Source organism: Rattus norvegicus, chromosome 6 (genome assembly GCF_021556685.1).
Source record: "Rattus norvegicus strain SHRSP/BbbUtx chromosome 6, alternate assembly SHRSP_T2T, whole genome shotgun sequence".
In the NCBI taxonomy this organism is placed as follows: Eukaryota; Metazoa; Chordata; class Mammalia; order Rodentia; family Muridae; genus Rattus; species Rattus norvegicus.
The window spans coordinates 110,858,010-110,882,653 of NC_141539.1; the positions used below are offsets into that span (position 1 = coordinate 110,858,010).

At 45.6% G+C, this 24,644-nt stretch overlaps 1 protein-coding gene across 2 annotated transcripts; it reads left to right on the top strand.

Annotated features, from left to right (window-relative positions):
* The first annotated feature begins 16 nt into the window (after positions 1–16).
* Dlst (dihydrolipoamide S-succinyltransferase) lies at positions 17–23,171 on the top strand. Of its 2 annotated transcripts, NM_001006981.2 has the most exon segments (15): positions 17–122; positions 637–670; positions 4,387–4,435; positions 7,430–7,485; positions 7,613–7,687; positions 7,889–7,944; positions 8,325–8,436; positions 11,142–11,294; positions 11,930–12,006; positions 12,912–13,009; positions 17,337–17,467; positions 18,553–18,626; positions 19,548–19,631; positions 19,993–20,160; positions 21,656–23,171. In NM_001006981.2, coding segments are annotated over 15 exon segments (1,365 nt in total). In that variant the 5' UTR covers positions 17–59; the 3' UTR covers positions 21,791–23,171.
* The last annotated feature ends 1,473 nt before the right edge of the window (positions 23,172–24,644 follow it).

Sequence of the window (24,644 nt, forward strand, 5' to 3'; positions counted from 1 at the left end):
CGGTTGTTGCCGGGCCCTATATCCGGTGTCCGCCCGCCCTCCATCCCGCTGGCTCCGCGATGCTGTCCCGGTCCCGCTGCGTGTCCCGGGCGTTCAGCCGCTCGCTTTCTGCCTTCCAGAAGGTACGGTCTGGCAGGGCCGGGGCTCCGATGGGTGCGGAACCTGGCTGTGGGTGGACCGGCAGGCTGAAGGGCAGGCACGCTGTGTGCTGGCCAGGCCGGGCACCAAGGGCACCGGGACGCGGAGGCTGCCGACGCCCTCGGAGCCGCCCAGCCGCGTGTGTGGAGTCCCGGAGCCCTTGTCCTCTCCCACGCAGCCCGTGCCGGCCGTCTCCTGCTGTCCCGGACCCTTGGCTCCGGGGCTGGGAGCCGCGCCCGCAGCGACATTGAGTTAGAGTTAATAGAGGAGGTACGGCCCCCAACCGTATTCCGCGGCCTGTCTCCTCCAGGTTTCAAAACCAGCGCTTGTCAGTCTCGCGGGGAGGTTGACATAGTTTAGCCGACTCGGTGTTTAGCATTTACTTTCGGAGTTAAGAGATTGACCTGTCAGCAGCACGATAAACGTGCACTTAAAAAATGTTTTTTTTTCCCCTCTTTTCATTTTGGGTGACGTCGATAATGTCTTCTTTCTCAACAGGGGAACTGCCCTCTAGGGAGACGTTCCCTGCCTGGTAAGTTCTGCCCTTGCGGTCACCTAAAATGCTCTTCTCGTGGGCAGAGCAGCATGTGAGGAAATCTGATGTTTCTTCTCGTGGTATTTAAAGACAATGAATTCAGATAGATGCGAAGCAAAATACTCCCTAAGTATAACGGGCTGTCGTTTATTCACTCGGCACACACTTACTGGGTTTTGTTCAGCTTTTTTTGTGGTGCTGGGGATGGAACCTACCTAGGTCATGAGAGGCTAGCATTTAGCCACTAAGCTACACCACCGGCCCATGGTTACTGAATTTACACTGTCAGGCACTGAGCTAGGTACTCATTAGAGATGCAACAATTAAAAGGTCTTGTCCTCCAGAAGCTTAAGACTTAAGAGTAGGCAAGGTGTAAATTGCTAAGGAAATGATCATCAAAATCGAGTAAGTGCTCGGGAATGGACAGAACAGGTTTCTTTTCAGCAGGTGACATTAGAGCCATGGCTTGGAGGATGTGACAGGGTCAGTGAAGAGCAGGAGAGAGAAAGAGAAAGGGGTAGGATGCATGAAGTCAGTGAAGAATGAAGCAGGTGCGGTATTCTTTTGGAATTGGAAACAAAGTGACTTGCCAGAAGCCATTAGTTGAAGGAAACAGTATCTGGAGGTAACGGATGGTGTAGAGGCTGTTGGAGGTTTAGATGTTTTCCCCTTTCATTTATTTTTCTTTATGTGTGTTGTGTGCGCTTGCTGGGCATTATGTGCCCACGGAGGCCAGAAGAGGTGTGGGATCCCCTGTAATTGGAGTTACAGGTTGGTTGTGAAATGCCTGATGTGGGTTCTGGGAACTGCGCCTGGGTCTCTGCCGGAGCACTGAGGTTCTGAACCCCTATGCCCAGAAGTTTTGATTTTCATTCTCATAGCTGTGTGTGGGTCGTTGTCTTTGGTAGAGGGAGAGAGAGAAAGTCATTAACAACCTTCCTTGGGTTGCTTTTAATCAGGTGCCTGGCAAATATGTATTTATCCGTCTGCCCACCCCCTCTTTATTTTCGGAGACAAAGACTTGCTGTTTAGGACTGGCTGGCCTAGAGCTCACTATGTATATACCAGGCTGGCCTTGAACTTCTTCTTGCCTCTCTCTGCCTCAGAGAGCTGAGATTAAAGGCTTATGCTACCACATTTGGCTCTGGCAAAATATTTGTCATAAGAGTCAATCTTACTGTAACAGGATTTCTTGTGCCAAATGTTGTCTGAATGCTTTCCGTGCAATTTTGGCTTAATCATAACCAAAGGAGATTTAGTAACATATTCCTAGATTTCCAGGCCAAGGTCACTCAGCCAAAACTATTGGTTAAATAGTTTTGGCCCACCTGACTCCTTCCTCAACCCAGGCTGCTTTGCCGAAAGAAGTGTTGTCATTTACTTGCGGACTCAACAGAGTACGACTGTGTCTGAATGATAGGGTCTGATATAGCCCAGGTTGAACCCAAACTCGATAAGTAGTCCAAGGCTGACAGTTCACTCTCGATCCTTCTGCCTCTACTTCTCAAGTATTAGATCACAGGATTGCACCGCCGTGCCTGGCTTTATACAGTGCTGGAGGTCAAACCCAAGACTTTGTACGTGCAGGGCAAGACTCTGAGCAGTCATCCGAGCGGTGTCCCAGCCCTGTCAACAGACGACAGTGCTCACTAGGTTTGCTGCTGTGCTAGGTGGTAGGGATACAGATGAGGTGTCTATCTGCAGGAATCTCTTGGGCTAGCTGGATAGACAAAGTAAATACACATTTTTGTACACATGAGGACAAAATAACAATGTGGTTACCAGGAAGTACAGGATGAGACATGAGGGTACCATGATAATAAAGCCCAGCCTGGGAGGGCTGGAGAGTAGAGGGCCCAAGGAGGTGACAGTTAGGATGCGCCGTAAAGAATGCAGGAGTCAGCCAGGGAAATGCTATTCCAGGGAAAGGGAATTACTTGTGCAAACGTTTCTAAGCAGGAAGAGACTTGAGCAGTTGTACGAATGGTAAGCTGGGAATACAGAGAATACAGAGAGGGCTGTAAAGTGCTTGGACTTTATCCTACACTCGAAGGACGTAAGGCATCAAGCACAGTCCATAGTGCACTCTTAGTCATGACCTTTCTGGTCAGCTGGGAATGCTGGGAGATGCCACAAGTATTTTCTCCACTTTTTAAGCTGTGAGGAAAAGGAAAAGCCTTGAGCTTAGGGGTGGGCATCTTAACTCAACTATTCTAGTTAGGCTAGTCACTAGCCTAGTTGTACATGGAATAGAAATAATGGCAGGTGGCCATTCCACCACAGGGAATGCTATTGAGAGTTGGGAATGAAGAGGCCATTGTGTAAAGAAGTCTCCTTATATAGCCTAAATAAAACTTGTTATAGGATAAGTTTTGTATTGGACTTCAGTTTCCAAAAAGCTGGGTGGGTTGCAGTGTTCAAAGACAGGCTCTGCTTAGAGTCAGCACTCACTCATTGGCTGCCGAACATAGAGATGACTGCTGACCTGACTCTGGGGATGTTTGTGTGGCAGGGCGTGTACATGAGGGCCAGCTGTCTCTCTGTTGACGTCGTCTGCACCCCGGGTGTAGGAAGGGTTGTTAATAGACACAAATAGTAAAAAGAAAACATAAGTAATATACTCTGAAGAAGCAGCTGCGGCTAGAAGATACTGAGATACTGGGGAAATGAATTTATGATAAGGACAGTCGGTCTAGTGGGTAGGGACTTGTCTCTCTCTGTCTCTCTCTCTCTCTCTCTCTCTCTCTGTCTGTCTCTCTCTCTCTGTCTCTGTCTCTCTCTCTCTCTCTCTCTCTGATCATTTTATTGGAGTTTGAGAGAAAACCAGCAGGTCAGGCAAACTGAATCTAACATCCAGGAGGAGGAAGATGACCAGGCCTTTTGAACTAGGGTCCAGGGAAGCAATCATGTTCAGCAGTGGAAGTAGTGTGATAGCAGCTATAGAAAGGGCAGGGAGGGGGGTTGGGGATTTAGCTCAGCGGTAGAGTGCTTGCCTAGCAAGCGCAAGGCCCTGGGTTCAGTCCCCAGCTCCGGAAAAAAAAAAAAAAAAGGAAGAAACAGAAAACTCAGAGTGTCATGAAAAGCATGCATAAGCCTTTGGCCAGTGTCAGAAAAAAGGGCACATTACCCTTTTTGAATTGGAATTCACAGGGACTCATCTTTTATTAAGAGTGACCACATGGAAGACATACATCAGAGGAAGATAAACTGACAGGGAGAGAGATGATTTTTGCTCAGTTGTAGGCCAAGTGGAAGATCCTAGGCCTAAAGCCGCTGATAAGAGTCTTTGCCGCTAGGGTTCAGTCAGTGCACTTTCTAGTCTCATCCACTACACCCAGATCAGCTCTTCTGCCTCAGGTTATATGAAGTCACAGGACAAGCTATCATATGTCTTTCAAGTTTCAAGGGTAATAGAGACATTTTACTATGCAGACATAGTAGGCTCATGAAAATTAGTGACTTTTTAAGGCAGGTAGATTAGGGCTGTACAACAGATCTCTTTCCCCTCCAAGTGCACATCCACTCTTAATCTCCCAGACCTATTTGCTGCCGATAAGGCAGATAGAAAATTTGAGAGGCAGGATTCTAAATGATAAAGACGAGGTTATTGTCTGAAGCTGGTCCACTGTCTGGGTTCTCTGGGATGAATAGCCCCATTTAATATCCTGTGTAGATTAAGAGCTGTTGGTTAAGAGTTGTTTTGTTTCTTGCAGGGGTCTCCTTATGTCAGGGACCAGGTTACCCTGACAGCAGGAAGATGGTGTAAGTATTACTGGGTAACGCAGATATGTGGCCGTGGTTGATTTACTTAGACACAGATTCTAAATTTAAACACTGGATGTTTTCATAAACCTCCAGTTCTAGAAATGGAGGGCATTAGGTTGAACCCATAGACCTGGATGGTCACGGTTATTTTTATTATAATTACCTTTGTCATCAGTTCAGTGGTTAGGTGTTGGACCAAAAGTATTCTGGAGCCTCACAGGAAGTTAAAGTATAATGAGTGTTAACGTGAAACTATCTTAATTCTTATTGTTTTCTTAAAAATGAGGATGGGCATCTAAGAGAACCTAATACTATTCTAGTTGAACAGGAGCATCTGAGGGCCGGAGGTCACATTTGTTACAGGAACTGAGAGAACTCTGTCTTGGTAGCATGGTTACTAATCCTAAAGTCAGTCAATGCAAAGACCTGCTAAGCCCTAGGACTTTGACTGTTTGATAAGAATGCTGTTATTGCCTAACGAAGAGTCTGGAGGACGGCCATCCACGTGCGGCATGGATTAACTTGTGCTTGTGAGTGTTGTTCTGAGCTGCTTCGCATTCCAAGTATTTTTAGGGTGCTGAGAGGCTGCTTTCTAGTACCCTCTTCAAGAACTGTGGGGCTGCCCTGTTTACAGGGTGAAGCCTTGGCAGGAGCGAGAGCTTTCTCTTTACACAGCACAATAAGTTTTGCTTTCATTCCAAATTGTTTCATTAGCATTACAAAACTCTTGAAATTTTTGTTGTTTGTTGATTCTTTTTTTCAAGACCAGGTTTCTGCCCTAGAACTAGCTCCGTAAACCAGGCTGGCCTCAAACTCAGATCCTCTGAGTGCTGGGATTAAAAGCATGTGCCACTAGGCCTGGCTCTGAAATGGCATTTCTAAGAATCTGTACTGAAGGATTTATATATTCAGATATCTCTCAAAGAGAACAAGCAGCCAATGGTTAAACTATAGTGTTTAACATGTTCCCACTATGATAAGTAAGAAAAACGATTTATAGAATATTCCATTTTTATAAATGTAATTCCATTATTCTTTTTTCTGTTTCTAATACTCAGCAGTAAGCAAGTAATGCTTTCATAATTTAAAAAATGATTCAGAGAGTCAGAACATGATTTGTTCAGTTAACTGGAGCAAGGGGTACTGAGGAGCAATCGTGGCTTTATAATAAATACACACGTAGCTAAAGTAAACCGTGGGAACTCAGAACTCTCACTTGAGTCACCCTCAGCTGTGTCATGCTAGTCACACCGTCTGTGTCACGTGCTGCCTTTTCCTCTATGCCTATTTTGTTCAAAAGATCTTTACAAAAAAATCATTTTATTGGTTTATTCGTGTAGTAGCGGTCAAGAGAGGGAGTGCCCGTGCTGGGGGACTTGTCAGAAGTTGCTTTTCCCCCTGCTACCTGCGTCACAGGGGATCAAGCTCAGGCCATCAGGCTTGGCAGACCTTATCCACCACGCCATCTCACCTGCTTCAGAGATCTTTTAGTGTGAAACTTATTTACTTAATAGGTAATTTCATGTTTCAAAAGGCACAGAAAGGCTATGACTTTTGTTTTTTGTTTTCCAAATAGGATTTCTCCCTGTAGTCCAGGCTGTCCTGGAGCTTGCTCTGTAGATCAGGCTGGCCTCAAACTCAGAGATCCGCTGGCCTCTGCCTCCTGAGTGCTAGAACTCAAAGCATGAGCCACCACTGCCCAGCAGTAAATATTTTATCCTTGTCTTCTACACATTGAACACCTCCTCCAAGACAGAGCCAACACCAGCTTCCTAGGCGTCTGTCAGAACAACCCCTTCTTTTCCACATTAGCATTAGTCTTTGCCCATGGACATATGTTTTTATTACATTCTAATAGTGTATACAAACTTTATACACAGCATTCTGTGTTCTATATTTTTGTATTGTTCCCCTTGATACTACACATATACATTTTAAAGTTATCCTGACATAAAAGAAAAAAGGCCAAAAGGCAATTGAGTCTACTTATGTAGTGTAAAGACATTCTAGTGAGGTATAATGCCTCATGCCTTTAATCCCAGCACTGGGGAGGTAGAGGCAGCGCAGATCTCTGAGTTTGAGGCCAGTCTAATCTACAGATTGAGTTCCAGGACAGCCAGGGCTACGTAGTGGTACTTAGTCTCGAAAAACAAAACAAATAAAACCTGTTGAGATCCCCTAAATCCTGTGTAAGAAGCACATTTTCATCAGTTTAACTCATTCCCTAAATAGTATAAATAACCACTGAATGACAGACAGCCTTAGTAACCGGGTGGATCAATATCTTCACTCCCCAGAAGCAACTTAATAAGTCTGCACACAGGCGATCGTTACTGGCTTCCAGCTTATACTGTCCCAGGTTCTAACGGCCTGGTTTTGAAGTTCCTTTGCAGCGAGTCCAGGGAGGGCAGATATGCTGCCTTTTACAAGGGAATGTTATAGGAAATACCACGTAGCTGGCTCTTTTTGGTTTTTGTTCTGCTTTGCTTTGTTTTGGTTTTCGTTGCTGTTTTTAATTTTGGGGGGGGGGGGATGGCCTAAAACTCTGCTTTTTGCATCTGAGTTTACTGTCATTTTGCTGCCTTATCTAAATTTAGTCCTGAGGATAGTAACACATTTGTATTTGGCATATCTGTGTGGTGCTGAGGTTTTGGTTAAAGAAACCTAATCAGGAAGAAACATCATTTGGTTTAGTTTGCAAAGGACCAAGATTCTTTTTACTTAGTAGAACCGCCGTGTCTCACTCTTGAGAGGTGACATTTCACTATAGTACTGAGCACTGTTTAAGGCACCTAGGTCACCATGCTTTGGTCCTACTTCTGAGTTAGAATGTGTCCAGGTCTGCCCTGACCTGTGTGCTTTGACAAGATGCCCTGCGTGAGAGTCTGCTTAAGATTCACCAGTTTAAAGAGGTAACCCTTGTACCTGGAGTAGACTGAAATATTAGTGGTTCATGATCTAAAAGAGTTAACATTTATGTTTCTTTTGTAGCATTAACAACAGTAGCGTCTTCAGTGTTCGCTTCTTCCAAACCACGGCAGTGTGCAGTTAAGTACCTGATTTCTTGTGAATGGACTTTTACTGGAAAGAGAAACAATTGACTGAGTTTATCAAAGAAAACCATTAAAAAGACAGAATGGGCACTTATGGTTTTCCTGTTTTGTTTTTCCCTAGAGAATGATGTGATTACAGTCCAGACCCCAGCGTTTGCAGAGTCTGTCACAGAGGGAGATGTCAGGTGGGAGAAAGGTAAGATTTTATTTCCTCTCATTTAAGTTAAAAAACGAAGGTCTCCTCATGAACCACAACAAGTGGAAACTGTGGCTCCACCATTTCTTTACACACGTATCTACTTCCTCCCAGTCTTGTAGGAAAGCGATCTTTTAACACAGTGGGCTCAAAGGGGACCAGAGGCTCCTGGCTAACAGGTGTCCTTTGACTGTCTTTCAGCTGTTGGAGATGCAGTTGCAGAAGATGAAGTGGTGTGTGAGATTGAGACAGACAAGGTGGGCTTATCCTAAAGACTTACTACAGCCTAATTTTAATTATTCCCTTGGTACTTAGTATGCACACTAGTAACTTTAATCGGCAGCTACTTTGTTTTCTTTGTGGTTCCTGGGCTGCTTTCCGTCTTCTTCCTTGTATCACTTGGAAGCATAGTAACTAAAGTATGTGTTAGCATTTCTAAGAAAGGACAGAAGGTGAACCCTCTCATAGCAATGACTCTCTTTTCTGACTGAAATGTGGCCTTATAAATGTGGCCTTAGGTGTTTCTGTGTGTGGAGAAGTGATATCCAGGTGTAAGGGAGCTGGAACTCCCACTGCTCATCCTGCTTGACTGATGCTGATACAAATGTGAATCCGTCTCTGTCTCTTTCTTTTCCAGACTTCTGTGCAGGTTCCATCACCAGCAAATGGCATCATTGAAGCTCTTTTGGTACCCGATGGGGGCAAAGTTGAAGGAGGAACTCCTCTATTCACACTCAGGAAAACCGGTGGTAAAGAAGTTTTTCTGGTGGTCAAGGTCTCCAGTGTTTCCTGGTGGGGTTGAGGCTGAGCATACTGTCCTAGCAACTCCCCTTGCCTCAGACTGGTGTCCTAGTTACACCTTTAGTTGAGGGATAGGAGAAATCCCGTTGACATGTATGGTGAACTTTTAATTGTCAAGTTCTAAGCCAACAGGGTAATTGAAAAACCCACAATACTCTGTTCTTCTCCTATTTCTTAGATTAGATCTTTTTCTTAAAGAACTAACAGAAGTCAGGAATCTGAAGAGAGAAATTTTCCTCCCATCGACCTGGATCACATGAAGCTTTAAAAAAATACAAATGGGGGTTGGGGATTTAGCTCAGTGGTAGAGCGCTCGAGCGCAAGGCCCTGGGTTCAGTTCCCAGCTCCAGGAAAAAAGAAAAAAAAATACAAATGAAAAGGCTTAGCTCCTGAGAGTTGTGATTTATCTCCTCACTATAACAGTTGGATCCTTGTTAGTTTTGTAGCATTCCCCTAAGTGATTCTGACATGCAGTCAGGCTTGAGAGCCACTGTTGAAAAGTGAGAATTACAATTTTATGGTGTGTGTTGTGGACAATTGAGTAGTTTCCTTTTTTAACAGTTACATTTGTGTGTGTGTCTGTGTGTGTGTGTGTGTGTGTGTGTGTGTGTATCTGTGTCTCTGTGTGTTTCTGTGTGTCTCTGTGTGTGTGTCTGTGTGTGTGTGGGGGGGGAGTGTATACAAAGGCATGCATGTGGAGATCAGTGGATAACTGGACAGTCAGTTTCTCTTCCTGTCATGTAGGCACTAGGGCTTGAACTCAGGTTGTCAGACTTGGTATCCTGTGTCTCTACCACTGAATCCTCTCCTTTCCGTGTAGTTTCTTCTCACATGTAACTTCTTAGGAAAATTGACATTTCTCTTTGGAAGATGTCTGTACTCGACTTTATAGTCAATATTAGAGATTAGAAAATCTGCTTTTCTGACTTGTAACTGAAGATTTTTCGTAGTTAGAGCATTTTACTATTAAAATAGTCAAGCAGAAAGATGGTAGATTGACCATTGAGGTTGGTCAGGGCAAGAGTAAGTTCAAAGAAAGGGGGAAGAACGTAAAGTAGCCAGGAAGAAGGAATCTGTCATTATGCATGCTGGGAACTGAACTCAGGTTCCTGTGGGAGCAATATGTACTATGGGCCCCTGAGCCATCTTTCTGGACCCCAAAATAACATTTTTATGAAATGCTCATTTAAGATTAAAGAGTTCAAAGGCTGGAGAGATGGCTCAGTGGTTCATAGTAGACACTGCTCTTTCAGAGGACCAGGTTCACTTCCTGGTGCCATCTGGCATCTCATAATTGACTGAATAAAACTCCAGCACCACGGGTTCCAGTGAGCCTCTCCAGGTACCTGAATGCGCAGACCCTCATATAGATACACACTGATACATAGTTAATAATAATTATTTAATTGATTTATTTAAAATATTCTTTTTTTTTTTTTTTTTTTTTTTTTGGTTCTTTTTTTCGGAGCTGGGGACTGAACCCAGGGCCTTGCGCTTCCTAGGTAAGCGCTCTACCACTGAGCTAAATCCCCAGCCCCTACAATAAACATTCTTTTAAGAATTATTTATTTTATGTATCTGAGTACACTATAGCTATCTTCAGACACACCAGAAGAGGCCATCGGATCCATCTGGTGTCAACAGCTGGTTGTCAGTGTTAACTGCTGAGCCATCTCTCCAGCCCTCCTCCCCCTTTTTTAAAATTTCGAATGGTTAAGAGTATTCCTTTTGCCTGGTGGTAGCAGTGCACACCATTGATCCAGCATTCGGGAGGCAGAGTCAGGTGGATCTCTGTGAGTTTGAGACCAACTTGGTCTACCGAGAGTTCCAGGACAGCCAGAGCTACACAGAGAAACCCTGTCTTGAAAAACAAAACAAAAAGAGTATTTCTTGAACATGTTATGTTAAAATAGAAGATGATTAGCAGTGTGTCACATATATGTGTACATTTTCATTTAAACATGTTAAAACATTTTAATTTGCTTTAAACTGTGGTTCTCGAGCTGGTTGCAACCCCTTTGTAGTTTTTGGGTTTTTTTGTTTTTTTTTTTTACACTTTTCCTTTTTTCTTTTTTTCAGAGCTGGGGATCGAACCCAGGGCCTTGCGCTTGCTAGGCAAGCACTCTACCACTGAACTAAATCCCCAACCCTACCCCTTTGAAGTTTTAATGACCCTTTCACAAGGGTCATCTAAAAACTTCTGCATATCAGATATCCATATTATGATTCATGATAGTAGGAAGATGACAGTTATAAAGTAGCAATGAAAATAATTTTATGGCTGGGGGCAGGTCACCATAATATGAGGAACTGTATTAAAGGGTCACAGCATTAGGAAGGTTGAGAACCATTGGCTTAAGTTTCATTTCCTTGGGCTTAGTATGTGCTTTGAAAGTACTTGCTGCATTTGAAAGTTAGTAGATGTTAGTTAGTATTTGAGAATTGAGAGTAGCGGCTTATGTCACTGTGTATCATGTGATGCTTTGTACACACACACACACACACACACACACACACACACACACCCCCAGCAGACACCTAGGAGATGTTCGTTAGAGGATTGGAAATAGACCTTTGTCTCTAAATCCCCTGTAGTAGCTGAGTGAGTTGCCTTCCACTGCCCGTGCCAATGGCAGCTCTTTTTTTTGTGCAGCTGCTCCTGCTAAGGCCAAACCAGCTGAAGCCCCTGCTACAGCCCACAAAGCAGCGCCTGAAGCACCGGCGGCCCCTCCTCCTCCTGTAGCACCAGTGCCCACTCAGATGCCACCTGTGCCCTCACCCTCACAACCTCCTTCTAGCAAACCAGGTAAGACCCTGAATTGCTGAATTGCCTCATTGCTGTAACAAAGCACCTCATGGAAAGCAACTTAGGGAAGATTTATTTTGGCTTGTTTTGAGGATGAGAGTCCTTTGTGTCAAGAAAGCTGTGGTGTCAGAGTGCAAGGCCACATGGCCTTCGCCGCCAAGAAAGATCTCTGCTACTCCATTGACTTTGTTATTTAAAAGCTCCTCACTCCCAGGCCCCAGCCTACAGTATAGTATAGCTGCCTGTATTCTCAGCGAGTCTCCCCACTCTGAGAGCAAGAACTCAGTTCCTCTGGAAACACTGTCATAGACACTAATGGCCAGGGCTTTAATTCCCAGTGGCTCTAACCCTGTCAAATTGACAGTCACGATCATCGTGTGATACCATGTTCCCTCAGGTACAGTCTGATGCCATGGCTCCGAACACACTAGGTTGGGTGCTTTGTAGAAAGCTCTCTAGATTCTGAAGAACTGGGCTTGCAAGCCAGCTTTCTGTTTATTTGCTAACCAAGGACACGAGTCTCATTACTTCTGTGAGCAGATTGTTCATCTGTGAGTTTGGAATGATGTGATAACTTCTGTACCTTGAGGTTAAGGTACATGTCCGCTGTAGCTGTGCCCTCTCTTCATTTTCAGTGTCTGCAATAAAACCCACTGCTGCCCCTCCACTGGCTGAGGCGGGAGCTGCTAAAGGCCTGCGCTCAGAACATCGGGTAAGCCTCTGATGACTTCCAGGACACTGGCAGAGAGTCGATGTGGAGGGTGTAAAGTGTGATGTCACCTTTAGAAAAGGATGCTGCCTCATTGCTGTGGTCTTGAGAAGGGGGAGAAGTTACTTCTTTATGGTCTCGTAACAGTCAGAGGGTCTAACTAGAACACAATGTCTTCTGAGCACTTGTCAGTGGGTTTCCTGCTTATACTGTGCTGCTGGTGAAATACTTCAGATGAGTAAAATATCTGTAGAGGATAGCACATTCCTCTTCTCCCCGCAGTGACGTTACCTTCACAGAGGAAGTCTGCTGAGGGTTCTCTTTCTAGACTTCCGGGATATTTTGCCACAGCTGGGGGACTGGTGGGGGCCGGTTTGTTGCACTGTAACAATATTCCGTTAGAGCAGACAAAACCCTCAAGGAAGTATGGTCAAGAGTGTGGGTTCTTTGCCTGAGAATACTTCCTAAAAATACCATAGCCTCAAAAGCTTTTTTTGAGTTTCCGTTCCCCAAGTAGGTATTCTCACGCCAGTCTTTATCAAGAGATGTTGCCCTTTCTGAAATGACTCTTAAGCTGGCTGGATCTATACCACAGTCTTCCTTTTGTAAATTGGTTTTGGTTTTTAAATCACACTATTTCCTGAGCCTCTGTTCTTGGTCAGATTTCAGGTACATCTGAGTGAAAACCTTGGTCTCTGAGTGTGTGTTTTTGCTGAGGCCACTCAGGAAAGGGAAAGCCTCTAGCTTTAACTGTAGTGATTGAGCCCAGCATTGTGACACACGCCATGAATCCCAGTACTTCAGAGGCAGAGGCAGGAGGATCTCTAGTGCTGTCATCCATTGCTGGCAGGCTGTCCTCTCACTGACTGGGGATGGTCAGATGGTCAACTTGTTCCCTCCCCTTTCAGGAAAAGATGAACAGGATGCGGCAGCGCATCGCCCAGCGTCTGAAGGAAGCCCAGAACACCTGCGCAATGCTGACGACGTTCAATGAGGTTGACATGAGGTGGGATCCCTAGTCCTCGTCCCCCACCTGTGGTTCTAGCAGTAGAACATGGGAACTTAGCCTAATCCTTACCAAATGCGGATTCCAAAACTAGCTTGATCCAGGAGAGGTATTTCTCTGCTTCACTCTTTGTTGACTTATGCATATGAGCCACTGGTTTAATTCGCTAGTTTATTTTCTGATACTGTGGAATGTATTAGAAAGTATGTAAGGAAAAGCGAGCCTGATTGCAATGTGAAAGCTTAGCCTTTCAGACTTTCTTGCCTGAACTGTTGCAGTCTCTGGTAAGCTAGCCTAGTGTAATTGGTTTTGTTTAGGTTTTTATATTTATTTTTACTTATGTGTATGTATGAGTTTGGGGTGGGGGGTGTGCCCACAGAGGTCAGAAGAGGGCATTGACTCCCTTAGAGTTACAGGTGCTTGGGAGCCCCTGATATGAGTACAAGAAACCACACTTGGGTCTTTTGGGTCTAGCTCTGTAACTCTGAGATTTCATGTGTGTGCCACCAAACCCAGGTCTGTTCGGTTGGTTGTGCTATCTTCTCATCACTACTCCAGGTCCTGTTTGATTTTTGAGACAGGGTCTCAACTATGTACTCCTAGCTGGCCTAGAACTCACTCACTGTGTACACCAGGCTGGAACTCACAGATTTGCTTGCTTGTGCCTCTCAAGTTCTAGGATTAAAAGTGTGCTACTGTGCCCACGCTGGTTTGATTGTTTGTTTTGAGACAGTGTCTCGTGTTGCGTGGGCTGGGCTTGAACATGTAGCTGAGGACGATGGTGATGGTGCCACCATGTCCTGCTGCTAGGAATTGCCCACTTCTTGCTATCCTTTGGAATGGGAAACCCTTCACAACGTGCCCAGGACACCACACTCTGCTTCTAACAGTGACTATTTCCTGTGTATGTTCCCAAGCAACTCAGATTCCAGCAGGCAAAAGACAGAGACTGCCACTTCTTCTCCACCAAGTTTTGATTATGTGATTACGAAATTGGAACTAAATTGAGTGTGTGCGTGTGTGTGTGTAGGCACATACATTCATACATACACGCATGTGCCCACACACATATGTGGGAGTATGTAGATGTGCATACATGCACATCAAAGCCAAAGATCAAGTTCAGTTGTTGTCCCGGGAGTCATCTACCCTGTTTATTAAGGCAGGTTTCTACTGGCCTAGAGTTTGTTAAATAGGCTAGGCTGGCTAGCCAGTGAGTCCCCGGGATCTGCATGTCCCCTAGCTCTGTAACTCTGAGATTTCATGTGTGTGCCACCAAACCCAGTTTTGTTCAGTTGGTTGTTTTTATGTGGACTTTGGAGTTCAAACTCAGGTCTTCATGCTTACCTGGGAACAAAGGTGTCTTCCCTAGCCCCCAAACAGTTAAATTCTAAAATATAAAAACCTGAGTTCACTACACCCATCCCTGTAATGGCCTAATGGTTGATTTCCTCGTTTTCTTCAAAATTTTGTGTATCCAAATTATCAGCATTGTGGGAAAGAGAAAATAGTTTTATTTATCAAGTATTTTAAGTGTTTATCATATGCAGATGACTAAAGTATGAAATTCAGGGGACTATGGAGATGAGTGTAAAAGCTTTTTGGAACTTGTTATCATTTTGGTGAATATTAAATAAAATCTAGAAAAAAGCATCAAAAAGACACAAATGAGAAGGAAGTGGAGAAGGGAGTGTGTTTGCTTTTGGAGTTTGAATGGGCTATCAAAAGTGGTAAGGAAGCTGGAGAGGTGGTTAGGAGCACTGACTGCTCTTCCCAAGGTCCTGAGTTCAATTCCCAGCAACCACATGGTGGCTCACAACCATCTGTAATGGGATCTGATGCCCTCTTCTGGTGTGTCTGCAGACAGAGACAATGTACTCACACACATTAAATAAATCTTTTTTTAAAAAAGGTGAGCATGTAAGCCAGGTATATAAGGTGCATATTTTTCACCCTGGTGCTTGGGAGGTGGAGGTGAGAGGATCAGCAATCACGGTTATTCTTGGCTACATAAAGTTCAAAACTAGCCTGGACTATGAGACCCTGTCTCAACTGCAAACAGAACACCATGAAAATGTGAAATAGTGTTAGAGAGAAAGTCGTTCTATGTAGTTTTAGCAATTTGGATCATGAAACTGTCAAAAAAGGGCAAGAAACAGAAAACATCATTTTTGCCATAGACAGTCTTTAGGATAGAATGATGAGGGTTGGATCTGTGTTTCGGGGTGTTTTGAATGTTAGTGTAAGAATGAGTTAAGACAGAGATCACATCTCCAAGGTACCCATCTCCCTTTGCTTTGAATATGAAGTCTCTCCGTCTGCTTCTCAGTGAGAAAGTTTGTTTTGAAGTATGTAGGGATCTGGTTAGTTTCACTAGATGTCATTATTTTATTGGGAAGTCCATAATGTGGGGAAGGACTTTTCCTAACAAATCACGAAGGCTGCAGCTGTGTTTCCTGCATTAGGGGCAAATGGAACACAAATTAAATTGAACTTTGAAATTTTACCCAGTTTCTTAAGACGAAGCATGTAAATATTTATGTGTCTGAAAGATACAGTTGGCCCAACATCCTTGATTGAAGTCCCTGTAATAGCTGGATCTTCTTTCAGTAGCTTAATGTAGTGTCACTTAGCAGTGCCCTGAGGCCTCGCTGTAGCCAGTAATGTGGTTTGGATTGAGTGCCCTTTGGGTCTTATGCCTATCAGCTAACCCAGAGGAGCCTTTCTGAGACTTGCTCCTTCCTCCATTGTCCCAGCTTTGCCTCCAAGGGCTGAGCTCTGAAATAGAAACTCCTTAATGACCAGAAAATGGCATTCAGGCAAGTCGGAGAACTGAGACACCCACCACGCCTCTTTCCTGTAGTAATGCCTTTAGGGTGGTAATTCTAGCACTAAATGAGGTTAGACTCAGGAAAATAAACATTTTAAACCCAATCAGTCCCCTTAGGAAAATTTCCTTTTTTAAAAAACAAAAGGTCTGAAGTGGGCAGTTAAAGGGTACCACATCTTATCTTTCCTGCTAATGTTGAATTAAGCCATTATAGGGGGAAAGGGAGAAGTGAACTTTTGGGCCTGAGATACAGTTAAATTCAATTTTCATCACGGAATGTTACTCCTATAATCATAGAAGTTCCTGTGGGAAAACGATGGGAGAGCTGCGTCTCACTGACTCTGCAGTGCATGTGTGTCTGTGTGTGGGTGGGGACCCTAGCTTCATAGCCCAGAGGATGTTCAAGCTGCAGTCTTCTCAGGCAAGTTCTGCGCTGAATCTGAAAGACAGGCCACAGCCCACATGAGCCACTTTGTAAATACCAAGGAAACCACAGTCGGTGACACTAATCTTGATCACCGACTCTGTGTGCTGTTGTGTCTTGGTGCCCGGCCCAGTCCTCCCCCTCACATGTGACGGGCATTAGTAACTGCTTCATGAACAAGTAGAGAGAACTGCTAACTCAGAAGTAGTGAGTCTGCTGACTCTGCACAGCCTGGAAGAGTATTGGGCTCACCTCCTGCATGCAGTTACGATTGTGGAGCCCACACTTCACAGGGGCCAGTTTTTCTTCTTCTTCTAGTTAGGTAGGAAAATTATTACAAAGTAAGAAGCTTTAATTTTTTAAAATGTGGATAATTGATGATTTTAGTGTAGAGAAATACACTGTGTGGTGTGGTGGTATCCACTGTGATCTTCAGACACACATGCACTGCAGAGTATCACTGAAGTCTGTGACTCTTAGAACTCAAAGGATTGCCTTAAGTGGGCCTAAGGACAGGTTGGCGCTGATTTTCTAGGTCAGTGTTTTGTGGTAACTGTATCACATTACATTCACCAGTAGGGAATGTTTCAAAGCTTGAACTTAGATGGTCCAGGCCAAGGGAAAGCCCATCCATTTATATACATGGATAAAACCCTGTGAACGGGTTGGGGATTTAGCTCAGTGGTAGAGCGCTTGACTAGGAAGTGCAAGGCCCTGGGTTCGGTCCCCAGCTCCGAAAAAAAGAACCAAAAAAAAAAAAAAAAAAAAAACAAACCCTGTGAACATCCAAAATAGGGCTCTAGGTGTCCCTGCCAGGCAGCTCAGGCCTGTCATCCCAGCTAGTGGGAGATCAAAGCGGAAGAATTGCAAGTTTAAGGCTAGACCATACAATTTCAAGACACTTAGTATTGAAACTTTAAAAGGGTGGGATGCTGGGCGGGTTGGGGAGCATAGCTCAGGGTACAGCCCTTGCCAGCATTGCTTAGGTCATCCACACAGCCTGTGGCTGTATTACCTGTGTACACACACCCCCCAAGCTTCATTGACAGTTTCATTGCATTATGTGTTTACAGTAACATACAAGAGATGAGAGCTCGGCACAAAGATGCTTTCCTGAAAAAACATAACCTGAAATTAGGCTTCATGTCGGCATTTGTGAAGGCCTCAGCATTCGCCTTGCAGGAGCAGCCTGTAGTAAACGCAGGTACGTTTCTTGATACCAGTGTGGCAAAGATCTTTGGAGCTGAGTGTATGAATACAGACCTGTTGTCAAATTTAGGGGTCACCAAGGCTTTTTATTCACAATCTGTAGAAATGTGATCACTGACACCAAATACTAACCTGATTGTTTTCTCTGCACCAAGTGGGTAGAAAGGTTTCCCCTAGTGTATAACTTGGCAGTTGCTATGGCAGCAGGCAGATCTGAGATAGCCCAGCTTCCCAGCCGGTCTCATATCATGGGCTAGCTCAAGTTCTGGCTGTAACCCCTCCGTCCCCCTCCCCCTGACCATGCACCCTTTACTTGGAGGCTTTCATGTTTGGCATAGGCTCCAGGTTGGCCTTTGACCTTGGGTTAGGGGCCTCATTGGGAAGGCTTGGGTTCCGTACTCATTTCCTTTCCTCTTTGCTCTCATCGTTGAAGTGTTGATCTAGCTTACAGTTCTTGTTTCATATTGAGGCCCTCTGTGTTCCTTGGAAGATAGGAGAGGGGACAGTGACACTTTGCAGTCCTCAGTCTAAAATCCCTAGTCTCTCCCCGATTGAGTGCTGTGCTCTAGGTACACAGGGGGCTTGCTTTGCTCTTGGCATTTCTCAGACTTGTCATTCACTTGACATGGAACAATCCAGTGTGACTCTGGGAGATTCCCACGCCTGCTTTTCTTATAGGGGTTGGTGTCTAGTTTAAGATGGTATTTAAAAGCCAGACCTCCTCCACTGCCACCTGGATCTCTAGAGAGAGGAAACTGGGCAGCGTCCTCTGCACTCCTTTGCCTTTCCCAGAGCACTTGACATCTAGCCGCTCTCTGCTCAGGGAAGACTTCCATAGATTAGTGGTTAATGTCCTTCTACTGAGTGCACCTTGTGTGAGCTCCCATGTTCAGGTTGATTCAGAGGCTTGGGAAACACTGGTATGAACTGAGATGGGAGCCAGGAGAGTCGCTTACTTGTAATGCAGTTATTGTCATGGTGATTAGTCGGCCCACACCGCATTGGCTACCGAAGACTGACTTTGTTAGCCTGAGCCTTGGCCAAGAGGGTTGTGTGTAACATACGTTCTCTCTTTCATAGTGATTGATGACGCAACCAAGGAGGTGGTGTACAGAGATTATATTGACATCAGTGTCGCAGTTGCTACCCCAAGGGTATGTTGGGGTGAGAGTTGGAAGTGCTTGCCTAGATCCTGTCTTAGTTATTTCTATTTCTGTGCTAAGACACCAGGACCAGGGCAACCTAGAGAAGGAAGAGTGTTGGGTGGGCTTCGGTTTCAGAGGGTTGAGAGTCCACGGCCATCGTGGTACAGAAGGTGGCAGCAAGCGTGGTACTGGAGCAAGTAGCTCAGGAGCTGAGCTTACACAAAAGACAGAAACTAACTGGGAATAGCATGGCGGCTTTGAATGTCAAAGCCTGCCGCATCGACATACCTCCTCCCAATAGGAGGCCACACCTCCTAATCCTTCCCAAACAGTCACACCAACCTCAGACCACATGTTCAAATATATGATACTGTGGAGGCCATTTTGTTCAAACCACCACAGATCTCACCTTATTTATATTAGAAAGATGATCATATAGAAGGAATTATTTCCATAGTTATGTATTTTCAGGAGATCATTAGTAAAAGTACATTTTTAAAAAAAAATACCACGGGGCTGGAGAGATGGCTCAGTGGTTAAGAGCACTGACTGCTCTTCCAGAGGTCCTGAGTTCAAATCCCAGCAACCACATGGTGGCTCACAACCATCTGTAATGGGATCTGATGCCCTCTTCTGGTGTGTCTGAAGACAGCGACAATGTACTCATATATATTAAATAGATAAAATCTTTAAAAAAAAAATCATGGGGCTGGGGATTTAGCTCAGTGGTAGAGCGCTTACCTAGGAAGCGCAAGGCCCTGGGTTCGGTCCCCAGCTCCGAAAAAAAGAACCAAAAAAAAAAAAAAATCATACCACATTCCTTATCTTAGTGTAAGTCTTGTCAGTCAGTGAGTTTAAGTGTTCTGGTCGGGGAAATTGAAACTATACAGAGTGCTGTTATTTGCAACTTAAAACAACTTTTCACTCCAGGGTCTCGTGGTTCCTGTCATCAGGAATGTGGAAACTATGAATTATGCAGATATTGAACGGACCATTAATGAACTAGGAGAGAAGGTACAGTAGAGGAAGTGTGTGCATGAGCGGGTGGGCAGTTGAGGGAACAAAACCTGCAGAGGCCGGCGTTGCTCAGGGATCTGGAGTCTGCTTCTCTAAGGGCTGCACGACCTCCCAGGAAAGCAGTGGCCACGTGGGCTAAGGAGAGGCATCTGGCAGAGTGACTGAAATCTCTACATTCAGTGTTTTTGGTGGGAAGAAACGTTGATTGTAGAGTCTTGGTTTCTCTGAAGGTGGTCACAGTCACCTTAGCCGAGCCACTGTTTGCTGGAGTTTGCACTTCTGATCTTAGATCAGAGTTTTCTAGATTGACTGTTTTGGAGCAGAGAGCCCTGGTTTGACTGCTGTTTCCTGTTCTTAGGCCCGGAAGAATGAACTTGCCATCGAAGACATGGATGGGGGCACCTTCACCATCAGCAATGGAGGAGTTTTCGGCTCACTTTTCGGAACACCCATTATCAACCCGCCTCAGTCTGCCATTCTGGGCATGCATGGCATCTTCGACAGGCCTGTGGCTGTGGGGGGCAAGGTAGGACCCATAATTACTGAGATCTTTAATCGCTAAATGGCTGGCTGTAAGACAGAAGCCTAACCAGATCCTTACTGTAAAGCGTCCACTGTAATTTCAGACTTAAGGTTCAGGTCTTAATTACTAAATGATGGTTAAGGCAGTGCTTTTCAGACCGATGGGGATGCCGACATCATCTGGGAACTTGTTAAAGAAGCAGGTGCCAGACTGGAGAGAGTCAGCACAGGACACGAGGCTGCTCTTGGCAGAGTAACTGGATTCAGTTCTCAGCATCACCTAGTGGCTTGCAGCCATCAGTGATTCCAGTTCTTAGGTGTCGGGTACCCTCCTCTGTCCTCCTCCGCTGTAGGCATGCCCGTGGTCGCAATGCATGCATGTAGGTGAAATGCTCATACACGTTAAAATAGTAATTTTTTTAAAGTAAATTCTTAGGGCCCCCCCCACACACACACACACACACGGTCTGCTGAAGCAGAAATGCATGGTTCTGATGCATGTTAAAGTTTCCTGATTCTCACTGACGCATTGTCAGAGCGCCTCAGCGGGTCAGAGATGGGCAGATTTGACCCTGGGAAACAGGGCACAATGTGCAGCAGTCTGTGGACTACAGAATTATATGAGAAAGCTTGTAGTTTTTTGACAAGTTCAAGGTATGAGGGAGGCCAAAGGGCTTGAGTCAGCTATTGGAAGATAAGTTAGTTTAAAAAATTTTCTGAGACTTCTGTACCTAAGATGTTTCTGAGTCATTGACTCCTTTATCAATCCAAAACTCATAGATCTTTTTCTTGGGAAACAGTTACACACCTAGCTTTGCACATAGCAGACTTATTTTTTTATTCATGGATTTTAAAGACAGGGATTCTCTGTGTAGCTTATTTGACCCGGTATTATCTATGTAGACCAGGCTGGCCTTGAACTCTGAGATCTGCTTGCCTCTGTCCCCTGAGTGCTAGGATTAAAAGTGTGCGCCACCACACCTGGCAGATAGCAGAAAATTTAAACTCAAGATTAGTGTTTTCCTCCTCAGATTTAGGGATGGTGAGCAGTGGTAAGTGTTTGCCTCACATGTTCTGAGCCCCACGCTTGACAAAGCCGGCATGGCAGGCAGTACATGCTGTGATCCCAGCACTCGGGAAGCAAAGGTCAGGGAGCAGTGGTGTGGTGTCTTCCGTGGTTTATGGCGAGCGTGAGAACAGTCTGTGCCACATGAGACCAGTTTCAAAAGCAAATAGAATGCAGCTTTTAAGCTGTAACTCGAAGGCAGCGGCATTGCGTAGAAGTAGGGCACTTGTGCAGCGTACAGAAGGCCCAGTGTTGGGCCTACACATGACTCTACATCCCAGAGCTTTGCATGAGAGGACATAAACCTAAGTCACCCAGAGGCAGCAGAGGTAGGAAAGACTGGAACTAGAGGCTTTGCTTTCTCCCCTCCTTCCCTCAGCGGGGCCTTTTCTCTGATCTGCTGGATACAGGTCTGTTGATCTCTCCTCTGCAGGTGGAAGTCCGACCTATGATGTATGTAGCCCTGACCTACGACCACCGGCTGATTGATGGCAGAGAGGCTGTGACTTTCCTCCGAAAAATCAAGGCAGCAGTAGAAGATCCACGAGTCCTCCTCCTAGACCTTTAGGAGGAAGCCACACACCCTACCTACTGATCATGCAGGAACTGAAAAACCAGTCTTCTCCCCGACCCTCCTCAGTCCCAGGTTAACCTGAGGGCAGGCAGGCACTACCATTGGCCTCGAGCAAGGACTCCAGGGCACTACGTAACCAGCTTTCATGGGTCTTTTTTAGTGTTCCTTCTAGGCTCTTCCTCTCTCCGTGTGACTCTTACCTTCTGCTCTCTTGGGCCTGAGCGAGAGAGAGAGAGAGAGAGAAAGAGAGAGAGAGAGAGAGAGAGAGAGAGAGCCCTGTGGATGCCCATCAATAGTCCTGCCTTTATTCCAGTCCTCTACAAAGACACCTTTGCTTCTCTCCAGTAACAGTATGCTATAGGGATACCACCAGGGACCATGTGATTGAGTTTCTGTCTTTGGAAAGTGTTCTCCAAAGATGCCTAGGGGGAAGCTTTGCCTCCGGGGCTCAAAGCAGCCTCTGTCGCAGCTGTTCTTGGTCTCACTTGATGCCCCCTGTGTGGGGTATTGAACATAGGCAAAGCGGGGCACCCTCATCCTAACCTGTCAGCGGCTTCAAGGTGCCTCTCTACCTCTGACAGGAAGCACAGGCTGGAGGATTTAGGGATAGGCACAATTGTGCTGGGTCCCTGAGGCTACCTGTTGTAGTCACAGATGGGAGTTGAAACTTGGCTTGCCTTTACAGGCTCCATTGTATGCTGGCACTGGGAAGATTCATGTTGTCATAACTACGTACAACTGTTGTCCATCATACCAACCCTTTCCAGCTTCTAGGAATCATTCTAGGACGGTGTTCTCACGTAAAGCAGATTTTAGCATATCATGGCAGTGGGACAGCCTGGTGAACGGACTGTTCTCACCAGATCAGGCTGATGAGAGCTTTTAAATTCAAGGTGGTACGAGCATGTGCTGGGAAGGGCTGTTCTCTCCCTTCCTGGGATGTGGCCTGTGGGGAGCAAGGCCTTGGTTCCTCTGGTGAAGGACACAGATAAGGGGAGGATGGACTGTGGCGGGAACCAGCCTCAGGAGTTAGGAGAGTGAAGAGATAATGACGTCATCGCTACACTCACCCTTCAGGGGTAGGTGGTAGTTAGAATATTTTTGAAGCATGGTGAAATGTAATTAACTGGTTATGAAAGCTCCTAGCCCTTGTGTCCTTCACTGAGCCTGAGACTGCTGACAGCTGACATGGGGCCATTAGTGCTGAATGCCCTTTTTTCTTGTAATCCAAGACTTGCTGGGGGGAGGGGAAGAGGTCAGTATTGAGTGCCTGCAACATCTGCTACTATAGCTATACCATTCAGAACTTGTAATGAAAATATTTAAAGAGACTGATTTTGAATGAAAATTAAAGGGCAAATGTTCTCAAACAGGGCTCCAGGGTCTGTGGTCCTTTTGACCCTTGAGTCTGTACAGCCCCCGTCATTGTTGGCAACCACAATGTCATTACTTTATCCTGCGTTGACTGTCCTGGTGGAACCCAGGATATCTTTGTGTATTCTTGTCTCTGAGCAGCACACCAGGCCCCCAGCCAGCCAGGAGAACCCACTGTCTCAGTACCCTGGGTTCTTTTCAGGGAGCCCGTGACCCTGACAAGCCAACTCCTGAACAGAAAGTGTGGCTCCTACCTATTGAAGCCCCTTCAAGACACCAAGGGCAGTTTCTCTTTGAAGGGCTTACATAATTTCCTAGATAAAGTGGGGAGGCATGAACACTCCTAATACCATTTGGACTTGGTTGCCACATATGCACCATTATAACCACATCTGGCTATAATGAAGTGAGGGGTCGTCTCCTAGGAGCAGTAGTAGTATTTGAGGAGCAATGGACAGGACAGGGTTGGTCACCAACCCAGAATCTCCCCAATGGATAGGCAGGATGGAGCAAGAGGCTTAGGCACAGCCTTGCTTTCCCACACATCTGCTGACCGTTTGCAGAGGGGCCCTCCCTCTGGTGGCATGTCCCAGGAAGAAATGAGGTCCTTGAGCAATTGCAGCTGGTAGGTGGGTTCATGAATTATGTATCTGGTCTAGTGTTTTGATATGTTACAAGTTTTAAATTTTTCTACCAGATTCCTGGAGTTAGCTGCCCTAGTGTATTGAAAGGCCATCCATAAGCCCTGTCAGGACCAGGACCATGGTATTCCAAACGTATGGCTCGGCTGAGTGCCAGACGTACAGTGTATTGGCAGGGCAAGCCTGGAAGGGACATGTACTCTGTAAAGCAGTGGCCAAAGTTGCCTGGCATTATGGGTTACCACAGAAGGAACCTACACTTGTGAGCCAGCTCTGCCAGGTTCTAAGCTAACCTCCCAAGAACCTCTCTTCTCAGGAGAATCTTCCATGAGCTGACTGCAGATTATGTGCTCCTCAGGCACCATGACCAGTTGAGGTGTCTGTCTCCTTCCTCCCTTTTTTCTGAGGCTGTTCTCAGGCTGCTTCCTTGTAGGCACTGTATTGATGCAAAGATGCCACAGAAGGATTAGGCTTTATTAGAGGGTAGACAAACCCTAGGCACTTCGAGGGCCAGCGCACTCGTGGGCACGCATGCACGCACGCATGCACGCACGCACAATCTAGGGATTGGTCAAGGGAAGTTTTGCTGCACGCGCACGCCCCAGTGACTGGGCAAGCCCTCAAACCCAGGCTGTCTTTGGAGATAACCTCTTCCTTCAGAGACCAGAAATGCCTGTCTGAAGGCACTGGGTAAAACTGGTCCCTGTGCTCTGTGGTATCTCATTCTAAGTCAGCAGGCAGTGAAGCAAACAGATGCTCATACCAAAATGCACAGTGGGAAAAAACAAACGCCTGAGAACCAACTGCTGGTCCTGTGGAGCAAGCTCTTCTGA

Bases quoted from the DNA above. Each gene is read 5' to 3' on its own strand.
- Dlst (XM_087552814.1), top strand. From the start codon at position 11,249: ATGCCACCTGTGCCCTCACCCTCACAACCTCCTTCTAGCAAACCAG. The intron at 18,627-19,547 runs GTATGTTGGGGT...TTTTCACTCCAG, and splicing joins TCGCAGTTGCTACCCCAAGG to GGTCTCGTGGTTCCTGTCAT. The intron at 20,161-21,655 runs GTAGGACCCATA...TCTCCTCTGCAG, and splicing joins CTGTGGCTGTGGGGGGCAAG to GTGGAAGTCCGACCTATGAT.